Source organism: Saccopteryx leptura, chromosome 2 (assembly GCF_036850995.1).
Source record: "Saccopteryx leptura isolate mSacLep1 chromosome 2, mSacLep1_pri_phased_curated, whole genome shotgun sequence".
NCBI lineage: Eukaryota > Metazoa > Chordata > Mammalia > Chiroptera > Emballonuridae > Saccopteryx > Saccopteryx leptura.
The window spans coordinates 251,856,555-251,883,238 of NC_089504.1; the positions used below are offsets into that span (position 1 = coordinate 251,856,555).

At 49.3% G+C, this 26,684-nt stretch overlaps 1 protein-coding gene and 1 non-coding gene across 2 annotated transcripts; both read right to left on the bottom strand.

The window, feature by feature from the left end:
• Nucleotides 1-3,558: 3,558 nt before the first annotated feature.
• Nucleotides 3,559-26,069, bottom strand: F11R (F11 receptor). The gene is made up of 10 exons (XM_066371287.1): nucleotides 25,907-26,069; nucleotides 6,424-6,492; nucleotides 6,186-6,293; nucleotides 5,843-5,989; nucleotides 5,466-5,668; nucleotides 5,206-5,308; nucleotides 4,988-5,095; nucleotides 4,823-4,835; nucleotides 4,499-4,547; nucleotides 3,559-4,390 (listed from the first exon to the last, which is right to left on the bottom strand). The coding sequence occupies exons 1-10, from the start codon at nucleotides 25,965-25,967 to the stop codon at nucleotides 4,355-4,357; spliced, it is 897 nt and encodes a 298-aa protein (XP_066227384.1). The 5' UTR covers nucleotides 25,968-26,069; the 3' UTR covers nucleotides 3,559-4,354.
• Nucleotides 18,467-18,576, bottom strand: LOC136395978 (U6 spliceosomal RNA). Its single transcript, XR_010749420.1, has one exon. It is a non-coding gene; the product is annotated as a U6 spliceosomal RNA (small nuclear RNA).
• Nucleotides 26,070-26,684: the final 615 nt, after the last annotated feature.

Below are 26,684 nucleotides of genomic sequence, written 5' to 3' on the forward strand. Positions count from 1 at the left end.
CTTTCCTGCTCACAATAGCTTGATTGGTAAGATCATCAGCCCTAATGCTGAGGATAGCTTGGTTGATTCGTTGGCCCCAGATGGGGGTTGCCAGGTGAATCCCAGTTGGGGTGCATGCGGAAGTCTGTCTCCACTCCTCTCACTTAAAAAAAAGAAAGAAATTAAATGGTGGCACATGTGTCCAATGTAGAGACTTGATTCCTCTATGAATCTGGTGATAGGTGAATGTGTAGAGATGGGCAACAGACTGACATGGGAGGGGATTATACAAGGAAACAGCATCATGCAGCTGCCTTCAAATACGTATGAACAATGGATGTGCCCATGAGAAGTCAGCTGCTTCCACAGGACTCCTCTCCACAGCATGTTTTACTTACGAAGCTATAAAAATTGGGTTGTGCACATTTTCTCATTAACCTTTTTTGGTAAATAAACTTCTGTAATAGTCAAAATAAAATCCCTAGTCTTTTACTGAAAGTTTACAAACCCTGGCCGAAAATACCCAGTTTGGAAGTAACCACGGACAGCTCTTGCTACCTGAGCTATCACATTAAGGCTGACAGATCTTGCCTCCTTAGCTCTGAAAGCTTCTTAGGGTGATTGTCACCACCCGTTTATACACGACCAAACTAGACCGAGAGAGAAAACTCTGGGGTGGGGAGAGAATCAAGTTAATTCAAGTTAATGTAATTTTACATGTTAACTCTGCCACCTTCACAGAAAAGGTTAGAATAAAACAAGATCTGCCTGGCCCCCAAACTGGTGTTCTTCACCCATCAATACCCCCTGAAAGCTCTGAACTATGATGTCTCCCATGAACATCTGTCCATCAGTCCTAGGACTCTTCCATGAGGCCACTCATAGTGATCCTCAGACAGCCGGGCTACAATTCTGTCTGCCCAAATCTTTGCTTCTGTAGAATTGACACTGATTCTTTTCAAAGTTTCTGTTTGACACAGTTTTACATCCCTTGACATCCAAACCACTTCCTACTAGCGTGTGGCTGGAGAACACAACCTGGTCACGCTCCTGCTGCTGGAATCTTGCATCTTCACTTGCCCCTGCTGTACACACACACACACACACACACACACACACACACACACTCACACTCACACACACACAACACACACACACACACACACACACACACACACACACACTCACACACGGTGTTCATGGAGCCAGGAGCACAGGCCGCGGTTCACCCTTTATTCCGGCAGGCGGCGCCCCAGGCCCTCTGTTCCGCAGACCCCACTGAGAGGGCAGAGAGCGCAGACCCGGGGGCGGTGCAGAGCACCAGCTTCTCCTCCCAGTCCCCTTCTCCCACCTGTGAAGCAGGAACAGGGACACTGTAAGTAAACGTATGGACCATTGCAATCATTCAACGAGTTACCCAAAAAGAAGAAAAAGTTCCATTTCACATTAGATTTTTACATCTAGGACCAAAAAAAGGGACAATCAATTGGAGCTCCAGAATTATGATTCTTTTCTTTAAATGGAAGTTGTACTTATTCTTATTTCCTGTTCCCTCCCTCAGACATGGTCCAGCGCAGGTTCCCTCCGCTTTCCTCTCTTTTGGTCTCAATCCTAGACCTTTCAGACAGGAACAACCCGCCCTTAACATTCCATCTGTTTATCCAGGTCTCTTGGGCCCACGTATCTCCAGGAAACTGCCTGTTTCCCCAGTGCTCTTCCGGTGGGACATGCCCATTTCAGTGATGCAATTCAAGCACATGCCTAGGGGAAGTTAGACTGTGACTATCAAGCCTTGAGGAAGGCTATCTCTAATTTCTTAATCAATGACTATCAGGAGGATTGTGAATGGACAAGGACCTCTCGGAGTCCCAATTCCTTCAATGCAGAATTCCAGGATTTAGACAAACTCAATTGAAAAGTAAACAATTACTACAAAATTCAGTTTTGGGCCTGACCTGTGGTGGCGCAGTGGATAAAGCGTCGACCTGGAAATGCTGAGGTCGCTGGTTCAAAACCCTGGGCTTGCCTGGTCGAGGCACATATGGGAGTTGATGCTTCCAGCTCCTCCCCCCCTTCTCTCTCTGTCTCTCCTCTCTCTCTCTCTGTCTCTCCCTCTCCTCTCTAAAAAAATAAATAATAAAAAAAAAAACTTAAAAATAAATAAATAAATAAATACTTTAAAAAAACACTAAAAAAAATTCAGTTTTGGCATTCTACGATGAAAACAGACATCTTCCCCAAGTCAAGGGGCTGCTGCTGGAAGCTGCAGAGGTCCACTCCAAGGCTGGGAACAGCTGATTCAGACTCCCCACAGAGACCCAGTGACTCACAGCAGGGAACCGCCTCTGCTCCCCAGGACTTTCTCCACACCCACCTGCTTCGAAACCGACAGCAACCCAGATCTGAAACTTACTGCACGAACCTCACTCTCGCTGAACCATTTCATAATCTCTACTTACATTGTCTCCTTACTTTTTTTTTCCATCTGGAAAATTTTTTTAATGGTGCATGACCCTTGTTTCTTTTTTTTATTTTCCTTTTGGATCCTGGACAGAAAATGCAGTTCTTTTAGGGATTTCCAGGTAAGGCAGTAGAATATGGCAGAGTGGTGCTTGGTATCCTCCACGGAGAGGAGCAAAATCAACGCTAGAAAAGCCCACGATTGCGAGTGGGGACCAGTCAATGGGGAAAGAAGAATTTGTACTTTTTTTTTTGTATTTTTCTGAAGCTGGAAACGGGGAGGCAGTCAGACAGACTCCCGCATGCGCCCGACCGGGACCCACCCGGCACGCCCACCAGGGGGCGATGCTCTGCCCATCGGGGCGTCGCTCTGTCGAGACCAGAGCCACTCTAGCACCTGGGGCAGAGGCCAAGGAGCCATCCCCAGCGCCCGGGCCATCTCTTGCTCCAATGGAGCCTCGGCTGCGGGAGGAGAAGAGAGAGACAGAGAGGAAGGAGAGGGGGAGGGATGGAGAAGCAGATGGGCACTTCTCCTATGTGCCCTGGCCGAGAATCAAACCCGGGACTCCTGCACGCCAGGCCGACACTCTACCACTGAGCAAACTGGCCCGGGGCGGAGAAAGAATTTAAAGGCAGAGAAGGGCTAGGGTCAGAAGAGCATGAGGCCAGCCGGCCACTACAAGACCACCTCTAATCACCTTTTCCTTAAACACCCAACTCAACAAATAAAGTACTATAGTTACCACTAAACTTCTGCTAAAGATGTGGTTCCCCAAATGCTCTGAGGGATCTTCCTGCTGCGGCCCTGGGACAGTGTTCCCTGCAGCCTCCAAAGCATCTATTAGTGCCTCTGGGTGGCAGAGATAGAGGGTGGGCACTTCATCTGCCTGTGGGCTGATCAGACCACGCAGAACCCTGAGTATAGCACTGCCTCACAGGGGCCTGCCTCCAGAGGGCTGGGGATGAGGGGTCAAGGTCCAGAAGCTCCACCTTGTTATGGGAACCAGAAAGGGGCAGGACTGGCAGCTGGCACCAGTCCAGGCGGCTGGGAGGCAGGACTTGAGGTATTTCCAGGTTTGTACAAAGGAGCCCAAGAACCTCACTCCCACACTAAGAAGCTTTGACAAAACAAGTTTTTATTTCCGGCAACATCCAAAGAAACACAAACACAGTCTCACGGAAGAGCTGGGAAGCTCTCCAGCACACACGGTGTAGCACAGAGCTGGGACCACACTCAGTGCTGCAGTCACGTCCGGTGGAGGGGCCACCCCCATCCAGCCACCAGCTCCGCCTCCTTTACTTTAGATCACTGGTTTTGAAATTCTGCGCCTTATCCCCCAAAAGTTTACCAAGCTCTCCATATCCAAACTCCTGTTTTTCCTGCAGACATGGTTGGTGTCGTTCTCCTTGCACAGGGACCGTGCAGGAGGACCCTGGTGGCCTTCTCGTGAGAAGACAGAGACAGAAGAGACTGATGTCACCAAATGACCATTTCTGCTGCTCCGGTCTCCAATCCCCCAACTAGAATGGCGAGCATGGTCCTCAGTTCAGGAGGAAAGAGTCCATTCAGACTGGAGAGGCACACTTGAGGGCCGCTACACGCAGGGGAGGCCGGTGCCCTTCCAGTCTCATTGTCTCCATGGGAAAACAGTCATAGCCGTTGCCAACAAGCCTGCTTGCTCCCTCATGGGGACAGGGAACGAAAGCTTTACACAAGTCCCAGGCCACTCAGCAATGCCAGGGAAAGAGGGAAGCACGAAGGAGGAACGGGAGCCGACATTATTAAAAACACATCCCAACGAAGATAAAAGTGGGGCCCCTGTGGGGCCAGACGACAGACAAGGCTTCCTGTGACACTGTAGACATCAGGGCCGGAGTCTGGGAGCACCTGAGCGAGGCCAGCAGAGGACCAGGGTCACACCAGGAATGATGAGGTCTGTCTGAATTCCCCCTAAGGAAACAAAACGTCCCATCAACTGCTAGTCTTCTTTAGTTCATAATCCCCTGAACACATAAACACAGGCTAGAAAGTCCCTTACCAACCAGACCCATGACTCACTTCACTTCGAGCGGTGGGCTGGCTGTAAATGACCTTCTTGCTCTCGGTCCTGGGGATAAGCCAGAAGATAGCGACACTCAGACCCAGTTCCCTCTCCTTAACCTCTACTTGCCAACCTCAGTGGTCAGAGCTGGGAATGTTACAGAATCACCAGGTATGGGGGGGTGGAGGGGCCGGGCAGCATGGGCCCACAGGGAACAGGTGGAAATTCAAATGTCTTTCCTGCCAGGCCATGGCCTCCACCTCCAACCCCTCCCCCAAGCCCATCTCAGCTCCAAACCACGGGCATCCACGTTCTCAGCCTCCGTACGGCACCTCACTCACCCTTTCTTCATTCCTGAAAGAGAAGAAAGGGGACCCCACGAGTCAGGAGGACAGGGTACAAGGAAGGTGGGAGCCGGTGTGCAGCGCGCATGGCACCCAGGACCCAGGAAGTGTGTCCTGACATGGGGGCAGGGTGGAGGAGAGCCTCGAAGGGCAAATACTCACGGACAAAGTAGCCTCGCCTGTAGGCAAACCAGATGCCAAAAATCAAGAGTCCAAGAAGGATGAGTGTCACCAGGACAGCCGCCACAATGCCCCCCACGTTCAGCTCCACTGCGAGATACAAGCCAGATGTCGGCCCACGAGTGCTCACTCACGGCACGGACTACACCATCCAGGCCAGCATGAAAGGAAGACCCCGCCCGGTAACCTGCCGCGCTTACCAGCCTCCATGCGGAAAGCGTCGGACATCACGGGGGCCCCATACCCATTCTGTGCTTGGCAGGTGTACTCTCCAGTGTCAGAGGCCGAGACAGCATCAAAGACCTGGAGACAGAGAACACACCGCGTCCCCTGCTCGAAGCAGCCCAATTCCTACCGTTCAGCTCTTGTGACCCTAATGCCCAGCTGACCTTGCTGCTGGCTCTCCTCCCACCTTCAGATTCTGCGCCTGGACCCCACCCATTCACCCCCACATCCATACCAGCTCTCCGGTCTTGTGGTTCAGGCTGTAGGAAGAGTTGCTGAAGGCACGGCTGCTTTTGGGATCCGATGGCATCAGGGTCCCGTCCCGGTACCAGTAGTACTCGGAGGGCGGAGAGCCATCTGTCTCTGAGCAGGTCAGCACAGCCCGGCTCCCAATGGTGATGGAGGAAGGGATGTTGACTGTGGGTTTGGACGGAGGCACTGGAAGGGAGAGAAGGTGCTGATCATGGGGCAGGAGGACTGCTGGGAGGCTAAGGAGCTGACGAGGACGACCCCCCAGGCACTCAGAGCACCCGCAATGTCCACGAGCTCCAGGGCTGAGCTTTGGAGGAAATAGAAGATTCCAAGTCCGTGCAGAAGACAAATAGCACGTACCAATGACAATGAGCTTGATGGTGACCTCCCTGTAGTTGGTGCCACCTTCTTCAGAGACCATGCACGTGTACAACCCCGTGTCCTTCCGGGTCACTGAGTGGAAGGTGATGCCGGTGTTGGAGAAGGTGACTCGGTCCTCATAGGGAGCTGCGGGGAGAGGGAACCAGGCAGAGTGAGCTGCCCAGCTGGAAGTTGCTGTTGATGGTGGCACCAAGGCACCAGGAAGGGTGGTGGGAGGCCATGGGGACTTGAGCTCCAGGTGTGCCCCTCCCCTGGAATCCAGGCGGGTCTACCCCCCCACAACCCCTAGGCAATCAGGAAGGACAGGAGGAGTCACACTCACCTGTGATCTTGCTGTTATAGCAAACGAGGCTGGTGATGTCGCCTTGGGCAAACTTCCACTCCACTCGGGGCGAGGAGAAGCCCGAGTAGGAGCAGGACAACTTGACAGCTGCAGACAGGATCAGGATCGATGTGAGCGGAAGGAAGGAGAGCAGCAAATGGAGAAGACTGGAGGGTCTCCAGTCCCCAGGGGCACTCGCCAGCTCACCCCTCCCCCTTCACAGCCCCTCCCAGCTCACGTTTATTCTCAGCAACTCTGACTTCAGGATCAGAAGTGTACACTTCTCCCCTGCCCACCGTCAGCAAGCCTGAGGAGGAAGAGAGGAGGTCCCATCAGGAGATGACAGAAAATACTAGCCAAGGATCTGAGGCCAGGGCCCTCCACGCTAAGACTCCAAGCCCAGGTACTCAAGAAGGTCTTCAAATGCATTTTATGACAATGGCAGGCCGATATTTGTTTTATCAGTGGAAATAAAGTTTTTCTTTTCTTTTACATGAGAGGAGGGGAGATAGTGAGACAGACTCCTGCATGCATCCCGACTGGGATCCACTCAGCAACCCCCATCTTGGGCCAATGCTAGAATCAACTGAGCTATTTTCAGTGCCTGAGGCCAATGCTCTGGCTGTGGGAGGGGAAGAGAGAGAGAAGGGAAAAGGGATGGGAAGAGAAGCAGATGGTCACTTTTCCTGTGTTTCCTGACTGGAAATTGAACCTAGGACATCCATATGCCGGGCCAATACTCTATCCACTGAGCCAACCAGCAAAGGCCAAAAATATTTCTTTCAAATGCAATTTTTTCCATGCCTTCCTTCCCGCTCCATGACTCCCAGTAATTTACAGTATTTAGATTCCTACTCATTTGAGTGTGGCTTCCTAAATGGCATTTCAAGATTCACAAATGCTTCTCAACAATCACAGTCACTTGTAAAAGATCCTGGCAGGAAGCAAGCGAGAGAAAGGGAGGAGCTCCCTGGCACTTGGAGCATTTGGTTCATTTCACGTGTTTTCATATACATGACACCGTTTGATCCTTGAAACAACCCATGACAGACCAGCAGATCAAGTACTATCGCCTCGGGTCACAGAGCCAGTTCTGACAGGGAGTCAGGACCAGAACTGAGATCAGACCACCTCCTCTCCTCCCCCCCAAAGGACAAGGAAAAGGAAAGACAGTATAGGGGTGGGGGGGGGGTGGGGAGGAGAGACAAGGCTAATGAAATAACACATGGGAGGTGGCAGCCAACTTCACAGGAGGGGAGCCAAACCTTCCAAAATAAGCACCCGGGACCAGGGCTCTGGGAGAGGGTGACAGCACTTACACAACTGCTCTCATTCATTTTTCAACACTTAAACTCCTGAAGCTTCACTTCAGCCCTAAGTCAGAGTCCTGCCGTCTTAAATAAATGTTAACACATCTGACACAGGTGCATTTTTCCTCCATGACACAACTGGGTAAGGTCCCTTGACTTCCAAGACACTCGCTGCTCACCTATGAGACTAGGAGAGCTTTGAACTAGATGCTCTCTAAAGTCAGGCTCTTCTGTCTGTCTGTCCGGAATTAATATTTATGTATTTTTCTTTGAGAGACACTACAAGGTCAGTATTCTCTCCCTCCTTTACAGATGAAAATATGAACTGTCTTCTGGGTTAAGTGGCTGCCCAGCTTCCCCAGCAAGGAAACGGCAGAGCTGAGGTCAGCGTCCAGCTTGCTTCCACCGCCTTTTCCCAGAAAAGCCGCTGGTCTAACGGAGACAAACTATGAAATAAAATGACATTCTCTTAAAGTCGGGCCCATTTTACCTATAAATTCTACCTGATAATATTATCCTGTATCTGTATATTTGGCATTACACTTTAAGGACAAATCTATAATTAAGTGTAATAACATACAGGAATTAAGTCAAACAGTAAACTGTAAACTGAGGACATGGGAGTCTCTTGCTCAGTTCTCATCAAGAGTGCTAAGAATGAAATGCTTTCATTTTTGTCCAAGTCGCTCTCTCGGATTTTACAATTTGCCACCTGTGAGGGGTACTGAGCTTGAACCAGGCTTCTCTTCAGAAAGGAGGGACTTGTTCCAGCTGCTGGGACTGCTGCCAGAGGCCCTCGGCTCTCGGCCCTGAGAACAGCAGCACCAGGCCTCAACCAGGGACAGGGCAGGGGCAGCGGCACCCACGCCTGACTAAGGACAGGACGTACAAAGCACCAGCTCCACAACATGCAGGCTGTTCCTGCTTCTAAGCTCCCTGAGGAGTAGGCACAGGCCTTGCGGGGACTTCCGCTGTATCCTCCTTCCTTCCCTCCTTCCCACAAGTGGGATCCCGAGAGCACGCCCTAATAAATGTCTTGGTACAATAACTGACATCTCAGAGTCAGCTTGCCAAGAACCCAACCTATGGCACCACCCAAATAAAGAATCGCTTCTAATTAAACAAAAAACTAGCCTCTGAAATAAAGGGCAACACACACACAAAAGTCGCAGCATATCGATTCAGGGGGCACCTCTGCATCACTCCTGACTTCAGCTACAGTTCCTTTGAGCCCTCTCAGCTCCCGGGATCTCAAACACAGTCAGGAGTCACACCTAGGCTGCAGAGGGCTTTCTTCTCATTAATCCCAACTCCCCGGCCTATTCCAGGCTTCTCTTCTGTTGTTTAAAATGCAGGGCCCTTCGCCCCGAATTCTTCCCAGCTCCATCTGAGCTTCCCAGTTGTCTGCTGTGGCCTGACTGCCACCAACACTCAGGACTCTGTGGCTACTGATCAGCCAGGATGCCAGGCAGCCTCATCACCATGCCCTTCCTGTCACCACAGGACATCTCAGCCATCCTGTCCTGCCTTCTTCTCATTCCTGAACAAGCCTCTGGGACCAGACTGCCTGCACTCAAACCCCATCTCTTACAAACTAGGCTGTGCAACCTGGGCAAGCCACTCGGTCACTTTCAACCTCAGTTTGTCCACTGGGGGATACAAACAGCTTCTGTGTCAAAGGGCTGTTGCTGAGCCTTACACAAGCTAATACAAAGTATTTACAACAGGGTCTCCAACAGGATGCACCAAAAAGCAATTATAGCTTCTTCTTATCATGCTCTGACCATAGGTCCTTCTGCACACGCTTCTTTTCCTGACTTCAATGTTTTCTTCAGTTAGACCTAAATAAATATGAATACTGCCTGAAAAATGCTTGTACCCCAGCCCACTAGCCCATGTCTCTTCTGTCACGGTCACTACCTTGGACAGATTCTGTTCTAGACCCTTCACAGACAGGTGGACAGACAGGCAGACAGACAGAGGGCTTTCCCTCGCCGCATCCTATCTGCATCGGCTTCCCTGGCTCCCTGCCACCTCTTCACCTGTTCTGTTTCCCTTGTCGCACCCTGTCCCCCTTTGCCCTTGACCTCATACCTGGCATGCTGTGCACATGTCCCAATGCCCTAGTAATGCGCATGGCACACCAAAATAGAACAGAATTTCAGCCTCTCAGTCGTGATGCTCAATTCACTCCTGGATGTATTCCCTTCTCTCCTACTCTCCAAACTTCTTTTGTTTTTAAGATTTTATTTATTGATTTTAGAGAGAGAAAAGAGAAAGAGAGAAGGAAGTATCAACTTGTAGTAGTTGCTTCTCAAATAAATGTGCCTTGATGGGGCAAGCCAGGATTTTTGTTTTGTTTTGTTTTTGTATTTTTCTGAAGTTGGAAACGGGGAGGCAGTCAGACAGACTCCCGCATGCGCCCGACCAGGATCCACCCAGCACGCCCACCAGGGGGCGATGCTCTGCCCATCTGGGGCATCGCTCTGTTGCAACCAGAGCCATTCTAGCACCTGAGGCAGAGGCCACAGAGCCATCCTCAGCGCCTGGGCCAACTTTGCTCCAATGGAGCCTTGGCTACGGGAGGGGAAGAGAGAGACAGAGAAGGAGAGGAGGAGAAGTGGAGAAGCAGATGGGCGCTTCTCCTGTGTGCCCTGGTCGGGAGTTGAACCCGGGACTCCTGCACACCAGGCCGATGCTCTATCACTGAGCAAACCGGCCAGGGCCCAAGCCAGGGGTTTTGAACTGGTGACTTCAACATTCCAGGTTGACACCTTACCCACTGTGCCACTGCAGGTCAGGCTCTCTCCAAACTTCTTAAGGATGTTGTGTCCATACACACTGTTTGCAGCCAACACACCTGTTCACCACCCAACTAAGGCTACATGGCTTTGGCTCTCACCTTGGAATTAAAATTGCTTTTACTGAGGCCACCAACCATCTATTTCTCAATTCTAAGACATCCTGACTAAAAATATAACATCAATTCAGTCACAGCTTCTTGGGAGAAAATTATATTAAACATATACATAGGCTGTAAATCACATCCCAATTTCCAAAACATTAAAACTGTTTTAGAACCAGAAACATGCAGTATTTGCTTTTCTGGTCCCCTCCTGTGGCCTGGGTAAGATGTCCGCCTGCTGATTACCTCCTCAGAAGCCACTCCGCCCCCTCAGTTTCCACCTGCAGCCCTCAGAGTTTTGAATGATCCTCCTTCTTAAGCTTTGCTTCCTCTGTCCATCCCTTCCTATGCATGATTTTGGCTTTCCATCCTGGGCCTCCTCTCCTCGTCACATTCTCTAGTAAATAAATGCAGCTCAAAATTCATGCCTGGCCAGCTCCAGACACTGCCTCTCACCTGAGCTGCCGACTCCTACCCAGGTAAGGTGCCCACGGACATCTCCACGGACTTCACACCACCCTGCCTGACACCTGATGCCACTCCCCGCTCCCCACTCCCTCTCCCCACTCCTTTCTCCAGGTGGTGGTATCCCCATTCACTGGGCACCTTTAGGCTACTACTGTGTGTCCTTTACTCTGGTCACTCCAACACCAAGCTTTACGGTGTCATTTCCCAAATCTCCTTCACGCTGGGACCCTCCTCTCTGCTCCCAATTTTCAGTGCCATCATATCTGAAGATCTGCAGTTGTTCTCTAATTGGCTTCTCTGCCTTATTAATCTTGCCCCACTCAAATCCGCTCCCTATCCCACTGCCACGGGACAGCAAACACTTACTGAGTTCTGCACCAGGCACACATTGCACGGACGACTGTTCCCCTCCTACAACCACCTCAGTCACTGGGTGATGCTGCAGATTCGAATCAAGACAACTGCAGGGCTGGGCAGCCCTGTGCCTCCCAAAGTGCCGACCTACCACTGGCTTCAAACTTCCCATGGTTCTGCACTGCCTGTAAAATAACATCCCATTCCCACAGCAAGGCACGGGTTCTGGCGCCACCTGACTGTGATAAACTTAGCCTCTCCATCCCTCTCTCCTCTTGCTGCTTGCTCACCCTCCAGCAACACAAAACTGCATCCATTCCCAAAGAAGCCAGGTGGCTTCACAACATGCTACTCTGCTACATGGAACGCCCTTCCCCTCTTTCTTCTTCACCTACATTATTTCACAGGAAATAGCCTACCCTCACCAGAGCCAAGCATATCACTACACAATGAAAACCACAGTCAAAGCATGTTCCACATGATAACATCCTTTGTGCACAGGTATGTCTCCCTAGCAGACGTAAACAACCACGGACAAGGGACCACATATTATTTTTCTGTGTACTCAGTGCTAAGCATGCTTGCTACACATTTGCACTGAACAGCATAGAGCCTTAATAAATTAAATTAGGTCACAGTTGGCCATTCACTGTGATGATATCCACTTGTTATGGTGTACCTGTAAAGATATGCCTGTTTTTCAAACTGGCAGATAGGGCAGGCCCAAATGATGAAACAAACAAACTTGATTTAAAATGCCATCTTTAAAAAACTTTACTACCAGAAAAGGTTTTCTTTTCCTCCAACTGTTCGTTTCTCAGGGGAAAATGAGTGTTATATTAATCTATTTTAAAACTTAGATTTATAACCTAAAAATTAAATGTTTTAAAATTTGCTTCATAGTTTTGAGACAGAATTAAAGTTCTCTGCTGGTGGCATAGTGAATAGTGTGTTGGACTGGGATGCAGAAGGTCCCAGGTTCAAGACCCCGAGGTCGCCAGTTTGAGCGTGGGCTCATCTGGCTTGAGCAAAAAGCCTATCCATCAGCTTGAACCCAAGGTCGCTGGCTTGAGTCCAGGGTTTCTTAGTCTGCTGAAGGCCCACGGTCAAGGCACATATGAGAAAGCAATCAATGAACTAAGGTGTCACAAGGAAAAACTGATGATTGATGCTTCTCATCTCTCTCGGTTCCTGTCTGTCCCTATCTATCTCCCTCTCTGACTCTCTCTCTGTCCCTGTAAAAAAATTAAATAAATAAAAAATAAAGTTCTCTGCATGGAGGCAGTTTCCCCCTTCCCTTCTGAAGGAGGGTCTCTGCATCCCTCCCTTCGTCCTCCTCCCTTCCTTCTCCATCCCTCTGTCCCTCCCTAGTGTCCGCATGACAATAGCAGAGGCCGGTCTGGCCAGTCTGGGGGGTGAGGGGGAGTGGGATAAATGCCAGGAGGTTTTGTAATGCAAGCTCAAAATTAGCAGCAGAAAGTGGGGAAGAGGTGAATCCATTAAAATACCCCACTGTCTTCACAGCCATAACAGCAACTGAGACACTCCAGTTAGCTCAGCGAGGCCGTGGCGAGAACAGAGGTAACCTTCAAACTGGTTAAAGGTTGTTACAGAAGCTGAGTTCCCTCAAAACTCCAGTACCATGAAATGTGACCTGTCTTGAACGTGGTAATTACCCTAAAAGGAAGCCCTCAGGACAAGGCCTCATCCATCTGACTCAGCGCTCAAGGCAGACAGAGGAGTGTGAAGGGCGGCAAGAGCGTGGCTCTCTGCAAACCAAGGGGAGAGGCTTCAGAGGAAAACAACTCTCCCGGTACTCGGACCTTGGAATTCTAGCTTCCAGAACTGTGAGGAATTCCTGTTGTGAAGCCTCCCAGTCTGTGGTATGTTTAGGGCAGCCGGAGCAGAATAATCCAAAGGTCTAAGCTGGGCACCAGCAATGGTTATTGTTTGCATCCCCAGTGACTGCAGCCTTGACTGAAGTCAGCATGAGGACATTTCCACACAAGGAAAGAATCAACATTCTGCACAGCAGAGCAAACCACCAACGAAAAGGCAATCCTACTGAGTGGGAGAAAATGTTTGCAAATCATAGGTCTGATATAATTCAACAGCAAAAAAATCCCAAATAGTCTGATTAAAAAATGGGCAACAGCCTGACAAGGTGGTGGCGCAGTGGATAGAGCATCAGACTGGGATGCGGAGGACCCAGGTTCGAGACCCCGAGGTCGCCAGCTTGAGCATAGGCTCATCTGGTTTGAGCAAGGTCGCTGGCTCCAGCAAGGGTTTATTCAATCTGCTGTAGCCCCATGGTCAAGGCACATATGAGAATGCAATCAATGAACAACTAAGGTGTCGCAATGAAAAACTAATGATTGATGCTTCTTATCTCTCTCTGTTCCTGTCTGTCTGTCCCTATCTATCCTTCTCTCTGACTCTCTCTGTCTCTGAAAAAAAAAAAAAAAGGGCAACAGTTCTGAATAGGCATTTTCCCCAAAATATAGAAATGGCCACTAGGTATATGAGAAGGTGCTCAACACCATTCATCACCAAGGAAACACAAATCAAAGCCACTGTGAGATGTCACCTCACATCTGTGAGAATGCCTGTTATCAAAACAACTACAACAATACCTGCCCAGGCAGTGGCGCAGTGGATAGAGCCTCGAACTGGGATGCGGAGGACCCAGGTTTGAGACCTCAAGGTCGCCAGCTTGAGCGCAGGCTCATCTGGTTTGAGCAAAGCTCACCAACTTGGACCCAAGGTCGCTGGCTCCAGCAAGGGGTTACTCGGTCTGCTAATGGCCCGCAGTCAAAGCACATATGAGAAAGCAATCAATGAACAACTAAGGTGTCGCAACAAAAAACTGATAATTGATGCTTCTCATCTCTCTCCGTTCCTGTCTGTCTGTCCCTATCTATCCCTCTCTCTTTCTCTGTCTCTGTAAAACAAACAAAACAAAACAACAACAAACAGCCTGACTGGTGGTGACACAGACGCTGAGGTCCCAAGTTCAAAACTGCAAGGTCACTGGCTTGAGCACAGAGTCGCTGGCTTGAGCAATGGGGTCATCAAATTATCTCAAGGTCTGCCTTGAGCCTAGAGGTCACTGGCTTGAAGCCCAAGGTCACTGGGTTGGCTGGGGCTGCTCCCTGGCTCCAATCAAGGCACATATGAGAAGCAATCAATGAACAACTAAAGTGACACAACTAAGGGTTGATGCTTCTCATCTCTCTCCCTTCCTGTCTCTCTCTCTCTCACACACACACACACACACATACACACAAGATAAGAAATAAAAAATACCGACAAGGACTGACAAGGTTGTGGAGAAAAGGAACTCTTGTGCCCTGCTGGTAGGAATGTAAATTAGTGCAGCCACAGTGGAAAACAGTATGGCTATTCCTTGAGAAAATAAAAATACAACTACCATATGATCCAGCAATTTCATTTCTTGGTATTTGCAAGAAGAAAATGAAAACACTAACTCAAAAAGTTGCACCCCCATGTCCATTGCAGCATTATTTACAAGTTATGAGAACAATCTAAGTGCCCATCAACTGACAGTGGAATATTATTCAGCTATAACAAGAATAAAACCTTCAACTTCATCAGTAGAGGAATGGAGAAAAAGAATGTGCTATATTCATAAGATAAAATGTTATCAGCCAATACAAGAATATACACCTAGATATACACTCTAATGACTGAGCTAAGAGATCAGGGCAGAAAGAATGAAATCTTGCTATTTGCGACAGCATGGATGGACCTTAAGGCATTATGTTAAGTGAAATAAATCAGACAGAGAAAGACTAATACCCTATGATCTCACTTATAGGTAGGAGGACCCCCACCCCTGCTCCCACCCATAAAAACAAGCTCAAAAAACAGCCTGACCAGGCGGTGGCGCAGTGGATAGAGCATCGGACTGGGATGCGGAAAGACCCAGGTTCGAGACCCCGAGGTTGCCAGTTTGATCAAAGAAAAAAAAAGCTCACCAACATGGACCCAACGTCACTGGCTTGAGCAGGGGGTCACTCAGTCTGCTGAGAGCCCGCGGTCAAGGCACATATGAGAAAGCAATCAATGAACAACTAAGGTGTAGCAATAAAAAACTGATGATTGATGCTTCTCGTCTCTCTGTTTCTGTCTGTCTGTCCTTGTCTGTCCCTCTCTCTGACTCTCTGTCTGTAAAAAAAGAAAGAAAGAAAGAAAATACAGAAAACAGGTTGATGGCACAAACTTTGTAAGGATGTCTTGTACATAGTGACAGTTGATAACACTGTGTTGCACATTTAAAGTTGCTACAAGAGTAAACCTTAAAAGTTCTCATAAGAAAAATTTTGAAACTATGTATGGTGACAGTTAACTAGACTGATGGTAGCAATCATTTTGCAATGTGTACAAATATCAAATCATTATGGGGAATGTAGGGGAAGGGTGGCGGGAAGGGAGTACAGAGGAACAAATATACAGTGATGGAAAATTATTTGACTTTGGGTGATGGGCACACAACACAGTCAACAGTTCAAATGCTATAGAAATGTCTACCTAAAAGCTATATACTCTTACTGATCAATGTCACCTCTTTAAATTTAATTTTCTAAATAACATTTTTTAAAAATCATTATGATTACACTTGGAATCAATATAATGTTTAATGCCATTGTACCAATAAGAAAAATAATTTTTAAAAGATCAACAGAACTCTTAAAGATCCTTACAAGTCTTCTCTTATACTTTTATTTTTTTATTTTTTTTGTATTTTTCTGAAGTTGGAAACGGGGAGACAGTCAGACAGACTCCCACATGTGCCTGACCCGGATCCACCCGGCATGCCCACCAGGGGGCGATGCTCTGCCCATCTGGGGCGTTGCTCTGTTGCAATCAGAGCCATTCTAGTGCCTGAGGCGGAGGCCATAGAGCCATCCCCAGAGCCCGGGCCAACTTTGCTCCAATGGAGCCTTGGCTGCGGGAGAGGAAGAGAGACAGAGAGGAAGGAGAAGGGGAGGGGTGGAGAAGCAGATGGGCACTTCTCCCGTGCCCTGGCCGGGAATCGAACCCGGGACTCCTGCACGCCAGGCCAACACTCTACCACTGAGCCAACTGGCCAGGGCCTCTTTTCCTATACTTTTAATTTATTGTGTCTGAATTCTAGACACATTACTGAACCTGACCAAATGAATAAAATACCACCATGAATAAAATGACAATAGCAGTTAGCACTTCTTTAATACTTACTATGTGCCAGGTCCCCCTCTGAGCACTTTACGTTAAGCTTAAACCATTTTAGCCTGACCAGGCAATGACCTGGGATGCTGAGGACCCAGGTTTGAAACCCCGAAGTTGCTGACCTAAGCATAGACTCATCAGCTTAAGCACGGACAGGGCTGCCGGCTTGAGTGTGGGATCATAGACATGATCCCATGGTCACTGGCTTGACAGCAAAGGTTACTGGCTTGGATGGAGGAGCCCCTCAGTCAAGGCACATATGAGAGAGCAATCAGGCCCTGGCTGATTTGCTCAGTGGTATAGCGTCAGCCCAGTGTGTGGATGTCCCAGGTTTGATTCCCAGTCAGGGCACACAAGAGGAGTGACCAGCCTGACCAGGCGGTGGCGCAGTGGATAGAGCATCGAATTGGGATGCGGAAGGACCCAGGTTCGAGACCCCTGAGGTTGCCAGCTTGAGCACGGGCTCATCTGGTTTGAGCAAAGCTCACCAGCTTGGACCCAAGGTCGCTGGCTCCAGAAAGGGGTTTCTCGGTCTGCTGAAGGCCCGTGGTCAAGGCACATGAGAAAGCGATCAGTGAACAACTAAGGTGTCTCAAGGCACAACGAAAAACTAATGATTGATGCTTCTCATTTCTCTGTCCCTGTCTATCCCTCTCTCTGACTCTCTCTCTGTCTCTGTAAAAAAATAAAAAATTTTAAAAAAGCTAAAAAAAAAAAAAAAAAAAAAAAGAGTGACCATATGCTTCTCCACCCCTCCCCACCCCCTTCCTCTTCCCTTCCCACAGCCATTGCTCGATTGGTTCAAGCAAATTGACCCCCAGTGCTAAGAATGGCTTCATGAAGCCTCTGCCTCAGGAACTAAAAAACAGCTCAGAGGCTGAGCAATGGCCCTATATGGGCAGATCATCATCAGTAGGGGGTTTGCCAGGTGGATCCTGGTCCACGTGCATGCAGGAGTCTGTCTGTCTCTGTCTTCCCTCCTCTCACTAAATTAAAAAAAAAAAAAAAAAAAAAAAAAAAAAAAGCAAGCAAGCCTGACCAGGTGGTGGTGCAGTGGATAGAGCATTGGACTGGGATGCAGAGGACCCAGGTTCGAGACCCTGAGGTCGCCAGCTTGAGCACGAGCTCATCTGGTTTGAGCAAAAGCCCAACAGCTTGGACCCAAGGTCGCTGGCTCCAGCAAGGGGTTACTCGGTCTGCTGAAGGCCTGTGGTCAAGGCACATATGAGAAAGCAATCAATGAACAACTAAGGTGTTGCAACACGCAATGAAAAACTAATGATTGATGCTTCTCATCTCTCTCCACTCCTGTCTATCTGTCCCTGTCTATCCCTCTCTCTGACTCACTCTCTCTCTGTAAAAATAAATAAATAAATAAATAAATAAATAAAAGTAATCAATGAACAACTCAGGTGCTGCAATGAGGAATTGATGCTTATCTCTCTCCCTTCCTAACTGTCTCTCTCAATTAAAAAAAAATTTTTTTTAACCATTTCTTCCTCATAGTAATGCTATGTGCTATGAGGTATAACCTGCTCGAGGTCACAAAGCAGAGGTAGAATTCTAATCAAGGTAACGTAGCTCCAGTACACAACTAGGTAAAAAATACACGTAGCCATTTAACATATTCACACAAATACCCCAGGTATAACTCAGCTTCATTTTCACTTCACAGATTGCCTTAAACAAATATTATTATAGTGAAATCACAATTTTGCTATGGAATGCCACATACCGTGCTTTGGACTCATATTTCTTCTGACATAAAGGGTGTAAGAATACCCTTTGTGCCAGGGCACTGCTCAAAATAAGAAATGCTTCATGGCCTGACCTGTGGTGGCACAGTGGATAAAGTGTCAACCTGGAAATGCTGAGGTTGTCGGTTCAAAACCCTGGGCTTGCCTGGTCAAGGCACATATGGGAGTTGATGCTTTCTGCTCCTCTCCCCTTCTCTCTCTCTCTCTCTCTCTCTCCTCTCTATAATGAATAAAAAAAAGCTTAAAAAAAAAAAAAAAGAAATGCTTCATGAATTTACGACTCTGCATCTCCTCTTTGTGCAGGGACCGTGATAATCTTCTCTGTTAGGTTCCAGCTTCAGTGTGTGTGCCACTGAAGTGAGCAATGATTCTATTTTTCTAAGTAAAAATAACTTGAATATGTGCATTAAAAAATCTCTAAGAATTGATTCCAAATACTTGACAGTGGATTTACCTGAGAGACTAGACCACAGGCAGCTTTTATTTTCTATGTTCTATATTTATGTAATAAGTTAATATATATGAAGTGTTTTAGTTTTGAGAAAAGAAGTGGAAAAGGGGAATAAAAAAAAGGAAAAAATAATCAAGACTGCAAGAAGGAAAAAAAAATAAAACAATGCTAAAAAACAGGCCCATACAAAGGCAAAAAGAAAGAAAAAGATGATAAATAATAATAGGAAATGGGAAAATAGTGTCACATCAAGCAGCATTGAATGACTAAATAAAACTTTAAAGGTGAAATGAGCTAACAAGTGAGTAAGAAATATGAGATAATACACCATCAAGATCCTGGAGTGTGGGCCCTAGCCGGTTGGCTCAGTGGTAGAGCGTCGGCCTGGCGTGCGGGAGTCCGGGGTTCGATTCCTGGCCAGGGCACACAGGAGGGGCGCCCATCTGCTTCTCCACCCCTCCCCCTCTCCTTCCTCTCTGTCTCTCTCTTCCCCTTCCACAGCCAAGGCTCCATTGGAGCAAAGTTGGCCTAGGCACTGAGGATGGCTCTGTGGCCTCTGTCTCAGGCGCTAGAATGGCTCTGATTGCGGCAGAGCGCCGCCCCAGGTGGGCATATCCCAGTTGGGCGCATGCAGGAGTCTGTCTGACTGCCTCCCCGTTTCCAAATTCAGAAAAATAAAAAATAATAATAATAAATAAAAAGGAAAAAAAAAGATCCTGGAGTGTGGCCTGACCAGGCGGTGGCGCAGTGGATAGAGCGTCAGACTGGGATGCGGAAGACCCAGGTTCGAGACCCCGAGGTCACCAGCTTGAGCGAGGGCTTATCTGGTTTGAGCAAAAGCTCACCAGCTTGAGTCCAAGGTCACTGGCTCGAACAAGGGGTTGGTTACTCGGTCTGCTGAAGGCCCGCGGTCAAGGCACGTATGAGAAGGCAATCAATGAACAATTAAGATGTTGCAATGCACAACGAAAAACTAATGATGGATACTTCTCATCTCTCCATTCCTGTCCGTCTGTCCCTGTCTATCCCTCTCTCTGACTCTCTGTCTCTGTAGGGAAAAAAAAAAAAAAAGATCCTGGAGTGTGTATGTGAGTCTGATAAAGGTCCAAGAAAGAGAAAGGGCAGGAGAGGTGGTGAGCACAGGTCACCTGGACACTGTAGCTGAGAACAGGAGAGTGGGCAGCAGTGGAAGAAGGTGAGTTAGGCTCAGAGAAGGGGCGGTGGCGATTCAGGTATTAATATCCAACTCAATCACAGCAAGTTCTCACACATTTCAGATGGGACTTGGTGGTGTATCAGTCTGTAAGACTGCAGATATAATACCTGAAAATCTCTTTGTGTCTGAGTAATATAACAACTGAGACAAATTGCATTTTCCAAACTAGACACACCTCTGTATGTTTATCTCACCTTTGCGCTTTTCTTACACAAAGCTTGGACCAGTGGAGTGATAGCAGAGAGAACGCTGAGCCCCTACGTTAAGATCCATGGCTGTTGGCCCTGGCCGGTTGGCTCAGTGCAGGAGTCCTGGGTTGTAATTCCCGACCAGGGCACACAGGAGAAGCGCCCATCTGCTTCTCCACCCCTCCCCCTCTCCTTCTTCTCTGTCTCTCTCTTCCCCTCCAGCAGCCAAGGCTCCACTGGAGCAAAGTTGGTCCGGGCGCTGGAGATGGCTCTACGGCCTCTGCCTCAGGCGCTAGAATAGCTCTGGTTGCAACAGAGCAATGCCCCAGATGGGCAGAGCATCGCCCCCTGGTGGGCATGCCGGGTGGATCTTGGTTAGACGCATGCCACGTCTGACTGCCTCCCGTTTCCAACTTCAGGGAAAAAAAAAAAAAAGATCCGTGGCTGTTATCCACTGTCTCATTAAATTCTCACAAAACCCCTGAGACAAGTACTGTTGTTACCATACATTTTACAGATAAGAACGCTGAGACTGCCTGACCAGGCGGTGGCGCAGTGGATAGAGCGTCGGACTGGGATGCCGAGGACCCAGGTTCGAGACCCCGAGGTCCCCAGCTTGAGCGCAGGCTCATCTGGTTTGAGCAAAAGCTCACCAGCTTGGACCCAAGGTCGCTGGCTCGAGCAAGGGGTTACTCGGTCTGCTGAAGGCCCGTGGTCAAGGCACATATGAGAAAGCAATCAATGAACAACTAAGGTGTGGGAATGCGCAATGAAAAACTAATGATTGATGCTTCTCAACTCTCTGTTCCTGTCTGTCTGTCCCTGTCTATCCCTCTGACTCTCTCTGTCTCTGGGGGGGGAAAAAAAAAAAAAAGAACGCTGAGACTTAATACAGTTGCCCAAAACCACACAGCTACAAATAGCAAGGTGGGAAACTTAACCCAAGTTAGGTTTAAATCTAAGCCTACAGATGTAGGGTATAAGGACAGCCGCATGTTTCTTAGCACAGCCAGGAAAAAGAAAACTTCAATGCCCAACAAAATCACACAGTGGAATACCACAGAATGGATTTTGTTTAAAGGATCTTTTGCTTAAAATATATACATACACCACACATTTATTCAGAGGAAAGTGACTAGAATGAAACTACAGCAAGAAGTGTTTATCTTGGCCTGACCTGTGGTGGCGCAGTGGGATAAAGCGTCAACCTGGAAAACTGAGGTCGCCGGTTCGAAACCTTGGGCTTGCCTGGTCAAAGCACATATGGGAGTTGATGCTTCCTGCTCCTCCCCCTTCTCTCTCTCTCTGTCTCTCTCTCTCTTACTCCTCTCTCTCTAAAAAAATCAATAAATAAAATATTAAAAGTGTTTATCTCTAGATAATAGGATTACACATGCTTTTATTTTCTCTATATTCCTATGTTTTTCAATTTTTCTACTTTTTTTTATTTCTTAAGTGATAGACAGACTCCAGCATGTGCCCTGCCCACCCAGCAACACCCATCTGATAACCCCCAGCCCCCCCCCCCCATGCCCCTGCGGCCAATGCTCCAATCAATCGAACTATCCTCAGCACCTGACTTGGATGCTTGGACCAACAGAGCCTGAACTGGGAGGAGGACCCAGGGCTGAGGACAGCCACCAGCTACAGTGTACCTTAATGTAGACTAATTGTTACCAGTACCTCTGGCTCCCCTCAGAGCTTCTTGATAGCAGGTATTACTCACCACTTTATCCCTAATCTCTGGCACAGTGCTCAGTACATAGTTAACACCAATGTTTATTGGATTAACAAAGGAATTTGATATTGCGGTACAATTAGAACACAGAAACAGGGCTTCTACTACAGCTTGCCCCTTCTCCACCACACCATGCCACCTCTCACTTGGGGGTTAAGGTGGGACAGAGAAGGAATGCATGGGCAAGAGGAAAACTTTGTGAGGCCAACACTAGGTATCAAAGTATAAACAGACACCCTTGGCTGCACTTTGGTGACATCAGCGGCCCGTCTGAGAGTGGCCAAAAGTGGTAATGGTGGTGCAGGCCAGGAGGGCTTTCACTCCACGGCCCCTCCTGCCAGCCCCTCCTGCCCGCTCAGCAGAATTTCCAGTTCTACCTGCTTAGCTCCTCCCCTCCCCCACCCACCTCCCCATTCTAAGGAAAGGTTGCAGCCAGCCAGCCAGCCTGCCTGCCTGCCTGCCTGCCTGCCTGCTCCAGCCCAGCCCAGCCCAGCCCAGCCCAGCCAGGGGAGGGATCAAACTTCCTGCCAGCAGCTGCTTCCTCCATCCTCCCCCTACATTGTGAAGCAAAGGACACAGGCGGACTTTGGACAGAAACATGCTTATCAGAGAGCTCCAGGCAGATGAACTCTGAATTTTCAATGCTTGGAAAACCCCAGGATGCATCCACTCCCAATGCTTCCCACAATCCCCTCAAAATGCTGAAAACTCTTCCACGGTTAGGTTTGACAAACTGTCTCCCAGATCTCTCCTGAGTCTATGAAAAGGAAGCAAGTTTGAGTTTAGAGATCCCCAAGGTCTCTCCTCAATGCTAACAAATGTGAAAAACAAGCTTCATTATTTCCTGATCTACCACATAAAATGTGTAGCTTTTAAATCTACCTTTGAGCAGAGGTGTCAGACATTTCTGTATCCACAAAACTGAGGCCCCTTGGCCCACCTAACTTGGGAGGGGGTCCTAATGGCCAAGACCACCATGCGTGTAATACCAACATGAAAAGCTCTCCAGGGTGCATTCAGTGACAATAACAGGATGAAGCATGCACTAAAACATATACAATATGCCTCTTTTGTCTAAAGAAAGGCAGAAAAGACAAATAGATAGATATAAGTATCTAAAACAAAATGCTGGAAAGATACAGAAGAAACTATGGGAGGGATGCAGTGAGCAGGAACAGGGTGAGAGGGAGATACTCCCACTCCTTTACTATTGTTAGGACTCAGCCATGGCTAGTTAGCTCAGTTGGTTGGAGCATTGTCCCAACATGCCAAGGTTGTAGGTTTGATCCCCAGTTAGGACACCGGAAAAAAAAAAATCATTCTGCATCTCAAACCACATCAAGGTACTAATCTATTCTAAATAAACTTTTTAAAAATTTTCCAGCAATTCTAACCCAAACCAGATCTAGGCTGGCTGCCCCACATGAGGTAGGCACACAGAGACAGAAGAGAAGCCACAGGAATTAAAGTGTTCTGGGACCTCAGGGAAGGACTAAGGGACTGGAATTCTGCAACCATTCACTCCCCAGCTCTGGGTTGTGTCAGTCACTAGTTTCTAGTTTCTGTTTCAAGGGAACAATTCTTTCCTGGGAGTAAAGCCACCTGGGAGGAGAGGGAGCAGACAGGAGTGACTCACAGGCGACAGTTCCAGAGGTTAACCCTAACCCTGAACAGCAAAGCGAGAAGTATCATCAGCAGGACTCACAAACTGACCCGCAGCAGTTCGCCCATCTTGGAGCATATAGGGAGGACAGCACAGAGGTGGAGGGCAAATCCAGTTCCAAAGTAGGTTCCCCTTTTTCCCCCGTTGTTACCCCAAAAGTCCCCAAAAGTCATTCCATTTACATGGCACACTGCCTGAGAGGTAGGTAGCTGGAGACTTTAAAGCACAGGCTTTCTAGGGAGAGGAGGCCTGGTGCTCTGGGTCACCAGTGTTTTGCAAGCTCAGGCCACCCTCCTCACTAGAGCCCCCAGGATGCGGTTGGGCTCTACATAGTTGTCAGGCAAATCTTGTCGTCTTGTCTTCCTTCTCCCTGCCTCAGACTCACAATGAGGAGCAGCCAGAGGAAGGGCACAACACTGACATCCCAGGGTTACAGGATGGACCAGACACCCAAGAAAAAGACCCTATTTATTTTTTACTGATGTCACTGGGATCTAGCAGGGTCTCTCCTTGTTTCCTCACAAAACCCAAAGAGGATGGCGGCCACCCAGTGTCACCATCATATATCATAATGTAGCTATTCCCCTAGAGGAGGCTCAGCACGGGTGGGTTAGAACAAGCTTACTGCTCTCTTTTACAGACGAAAAGACCGAGCTACATGCCTGAGATCACAGATAATGCAAAGCCAAGCAAGACCCCAGACGGAGCAGCTCAGCTCCTACTGCAGCCTCAGTACTAATCAATCACTCTCCCCAGCACTAGCCTGATTTATGTCATAGGACTCCACCCTGGACATGTGACCTCCCAGAACCCACTGTCTCATCAAGCTCACGAACATCTATCTCCTCGGGTTGCCTCTTAAGCTCTGTTTCCCAATCCCCTCTAGTCACTAGAGGATGTCCCCAGGCTCAGGATGGTGCTCTCATAACTCTGTGCCAGGGTGATTGTTGTGTGATGTAGAAAATGAAAAAAGAAAAAAAAAGGAAAGAAGGAAGGTGAGAAAGACACACCCAGGAAATTTACAAGCCTAACAAATAGTCCCAAACAGTTCCTGTTTGGGGGGTGGGGGTGCATGGGTGGTGGAGGTGGCACAGTGTTCAAGGGCTGAGTACCATGTAAAAACAAAACATGGCCACAGAGTCACCAGAGGTTCTCAGATGAGGCAGAAGTAGGTGGGGGCAGGAAAAGAATGGAAATTGAAGGAGAAACGGAGAAGAGAGGCGAGTTCTGTTCCGTTCCCAGGTCCTTTCGTCAATCTGGTAAAGTCATTTCCCTTTCCCGACTGGTTTCCTTGTCTATACAATGGGGTGAGGGTTAGGGCTGTGTCTGGCCCAGTCCAACCCAACGCTATGTTTTTGTGATAGGGGACACACGTCTTGTGAAGACTCATCAATCCATCTGTCTGTGAGGAGGGAACAGATTTCCACCCTTCAAAATTTGGCAAAACAGACTGACCTAAGAACTATCAACATGGATTGAAATTGTTCCTTTTTTTTAAACTTAGTAACCTAACTTTAACTGTTTGGGTTTTTTTCTTTTTTAAAAAAAAATTAATTTTAGAGAGAGGAAGTGAAGGGCAGAGAGACAGGAACATCGATCTGTATGTGCCCTGACCAGGATCGAACCGGCAACCTCTGCGCTGCGCTGGGGGACAACGCTTTAATCGACCGAGCTATCCGGCAGGGCTCCCATTCCTTTGAACACTTCCTAAAACATGGACCTTGAGGGCAAAAGAGATTCACACAGACCCCAAACACAAGTATCCACAGAAGCACAGACGGACCCGGCGGTGCAAACTCGTCCACGGCGGGGAAGCGGGGAGGGGGGGGACGGGGCGGAGCGGGTTCACTATGGGTCCCGCAGGAAAGGCGTCCACTGCCGCGCAGGGCAGAGTCCAGGCTCCTCCGCCCCGACCACCCCCTCGGGCGACAGCGTTGACCAGGACTCCCGGGGTAGCTATCCCTCCCTCAGGGGCTCTGAACGCCGTTTTCTGAGAAAATGCCGATTTCAGCTTTATCTCCCTTCACACTTTTCGCAGAGCCGCCTACCTCCGCCGCGCCTCCTTCGGGTTCTGGGGTCCCCCCGGCGAGCGCGCACCTGGGGGCCCGCGGCTATGCGCGGAGGCCGGCGCCGGGCAGGTGCAGATGGGCAGGGCCCTCATCTGAGTGTGGGGAGGGGGCGAGAGGACTCGACCCCTCCCGGGAGGCTCCCTCGCGCGGGTGTCAGTGGAGGGGGGCTCGCGCCCGGCGGGGGGAGGGGAGCCGGCCGCTCCCCGGTGCGCGCTCAGGAAGGAGGACGAGGCCGAGCGCGGAGGAGGGACGCGGAGGGTGAGGCCGGTCGGTTCCTGAGCTCGTCCCCGCCCGCGGGTAGGGCCGTGGGAGCGCCTCGCTCCAACTTCTGACCCGACCCGCCGATCCCTGCCGAACTCCGGGAACTTACACAGGATCACCGCCGTGAGGAGAAACAACTGTTCCCTCCCGACGATCGCCTTTGTCCCCATCACGACCGGGAGCCCGACGCGACACCGGCCGCCGAGCCCCTGGGCAGACCCCGCTCAGCGCACAGCCGCGCGGTCTGAGCTCCGGCTCAGGTTGAGCCCGCCGGCCCGCCCTCCGCGCCCCATTGGCCTGCGCTCCACCTCTACGCGTTCTGATTGGAGAAGACAGCCGCCGCTCCGCTGAGTGACTCACCGCCGCCAGGTGCAGCTCCGCCCACCACTACCTCCCCCGGGGCGGGGTGCCTTTCCAAGTTCGAGGCGCCTCCGATTGGCCCGGAGACGGTCACGAAAGGAGACCGATTCTTCACCTTCCGCAGGTGAGCACACCTTGATTGGGTGGAGCTCCCGGGACTCTCTGGCGGCTGCAGAGCAGGAGTAGGGGAATACCTGGAAGGGGTAGGTAGGAAAGCTAGTCGTACTGCGGCTCCTTGGGGAGCGGGCTTGGTTTTGTTTCTTCTTGGTCTGGATGTAAATTACTGGTGCTGTAGAAACCTTGGTCGCGTCCTTTGGCAAATGAAAACCAAATAGTACTAATGTGCGAGAGGTGGGGGGAGAGGACCAGGAGAGAAGTCACACCACCCCCCAAACCCTGTTCCTCTATGGACCCCATTGGCAGCATTAACTTGAGACGGCCTGGGCAGGCTGGAGAGGAGGAAAAGGAAGGGTAAAGAGGATGAATGGGGGAGCATGATTACATTTTCTCAAGGAGAACTTTAAGCA

Coding starts and splice junctions, on each gene's coding strand:
- F11R (XM_066371287.1), bottom strand. CDS start 25,967: ATGGGGACAAAGGCGATCGTCGGGAGGGAACAGTTGTTTCTCCTCACG. Junction 6,294..6,423: donor CAGAGTTGCTGAGAATAAAC/GTGAGCTGGGAG, acceptor TCCTGTCTGCAG/CTGTCAAGTTGTCCTGCTCC. Junction 5,669..5,842: donor CATCAAGCTCATTGTCATTG/GTACGTGCTATT, acceptor TCTCCCTTCCAG/TGCCTCCGTCCAAACCCACA.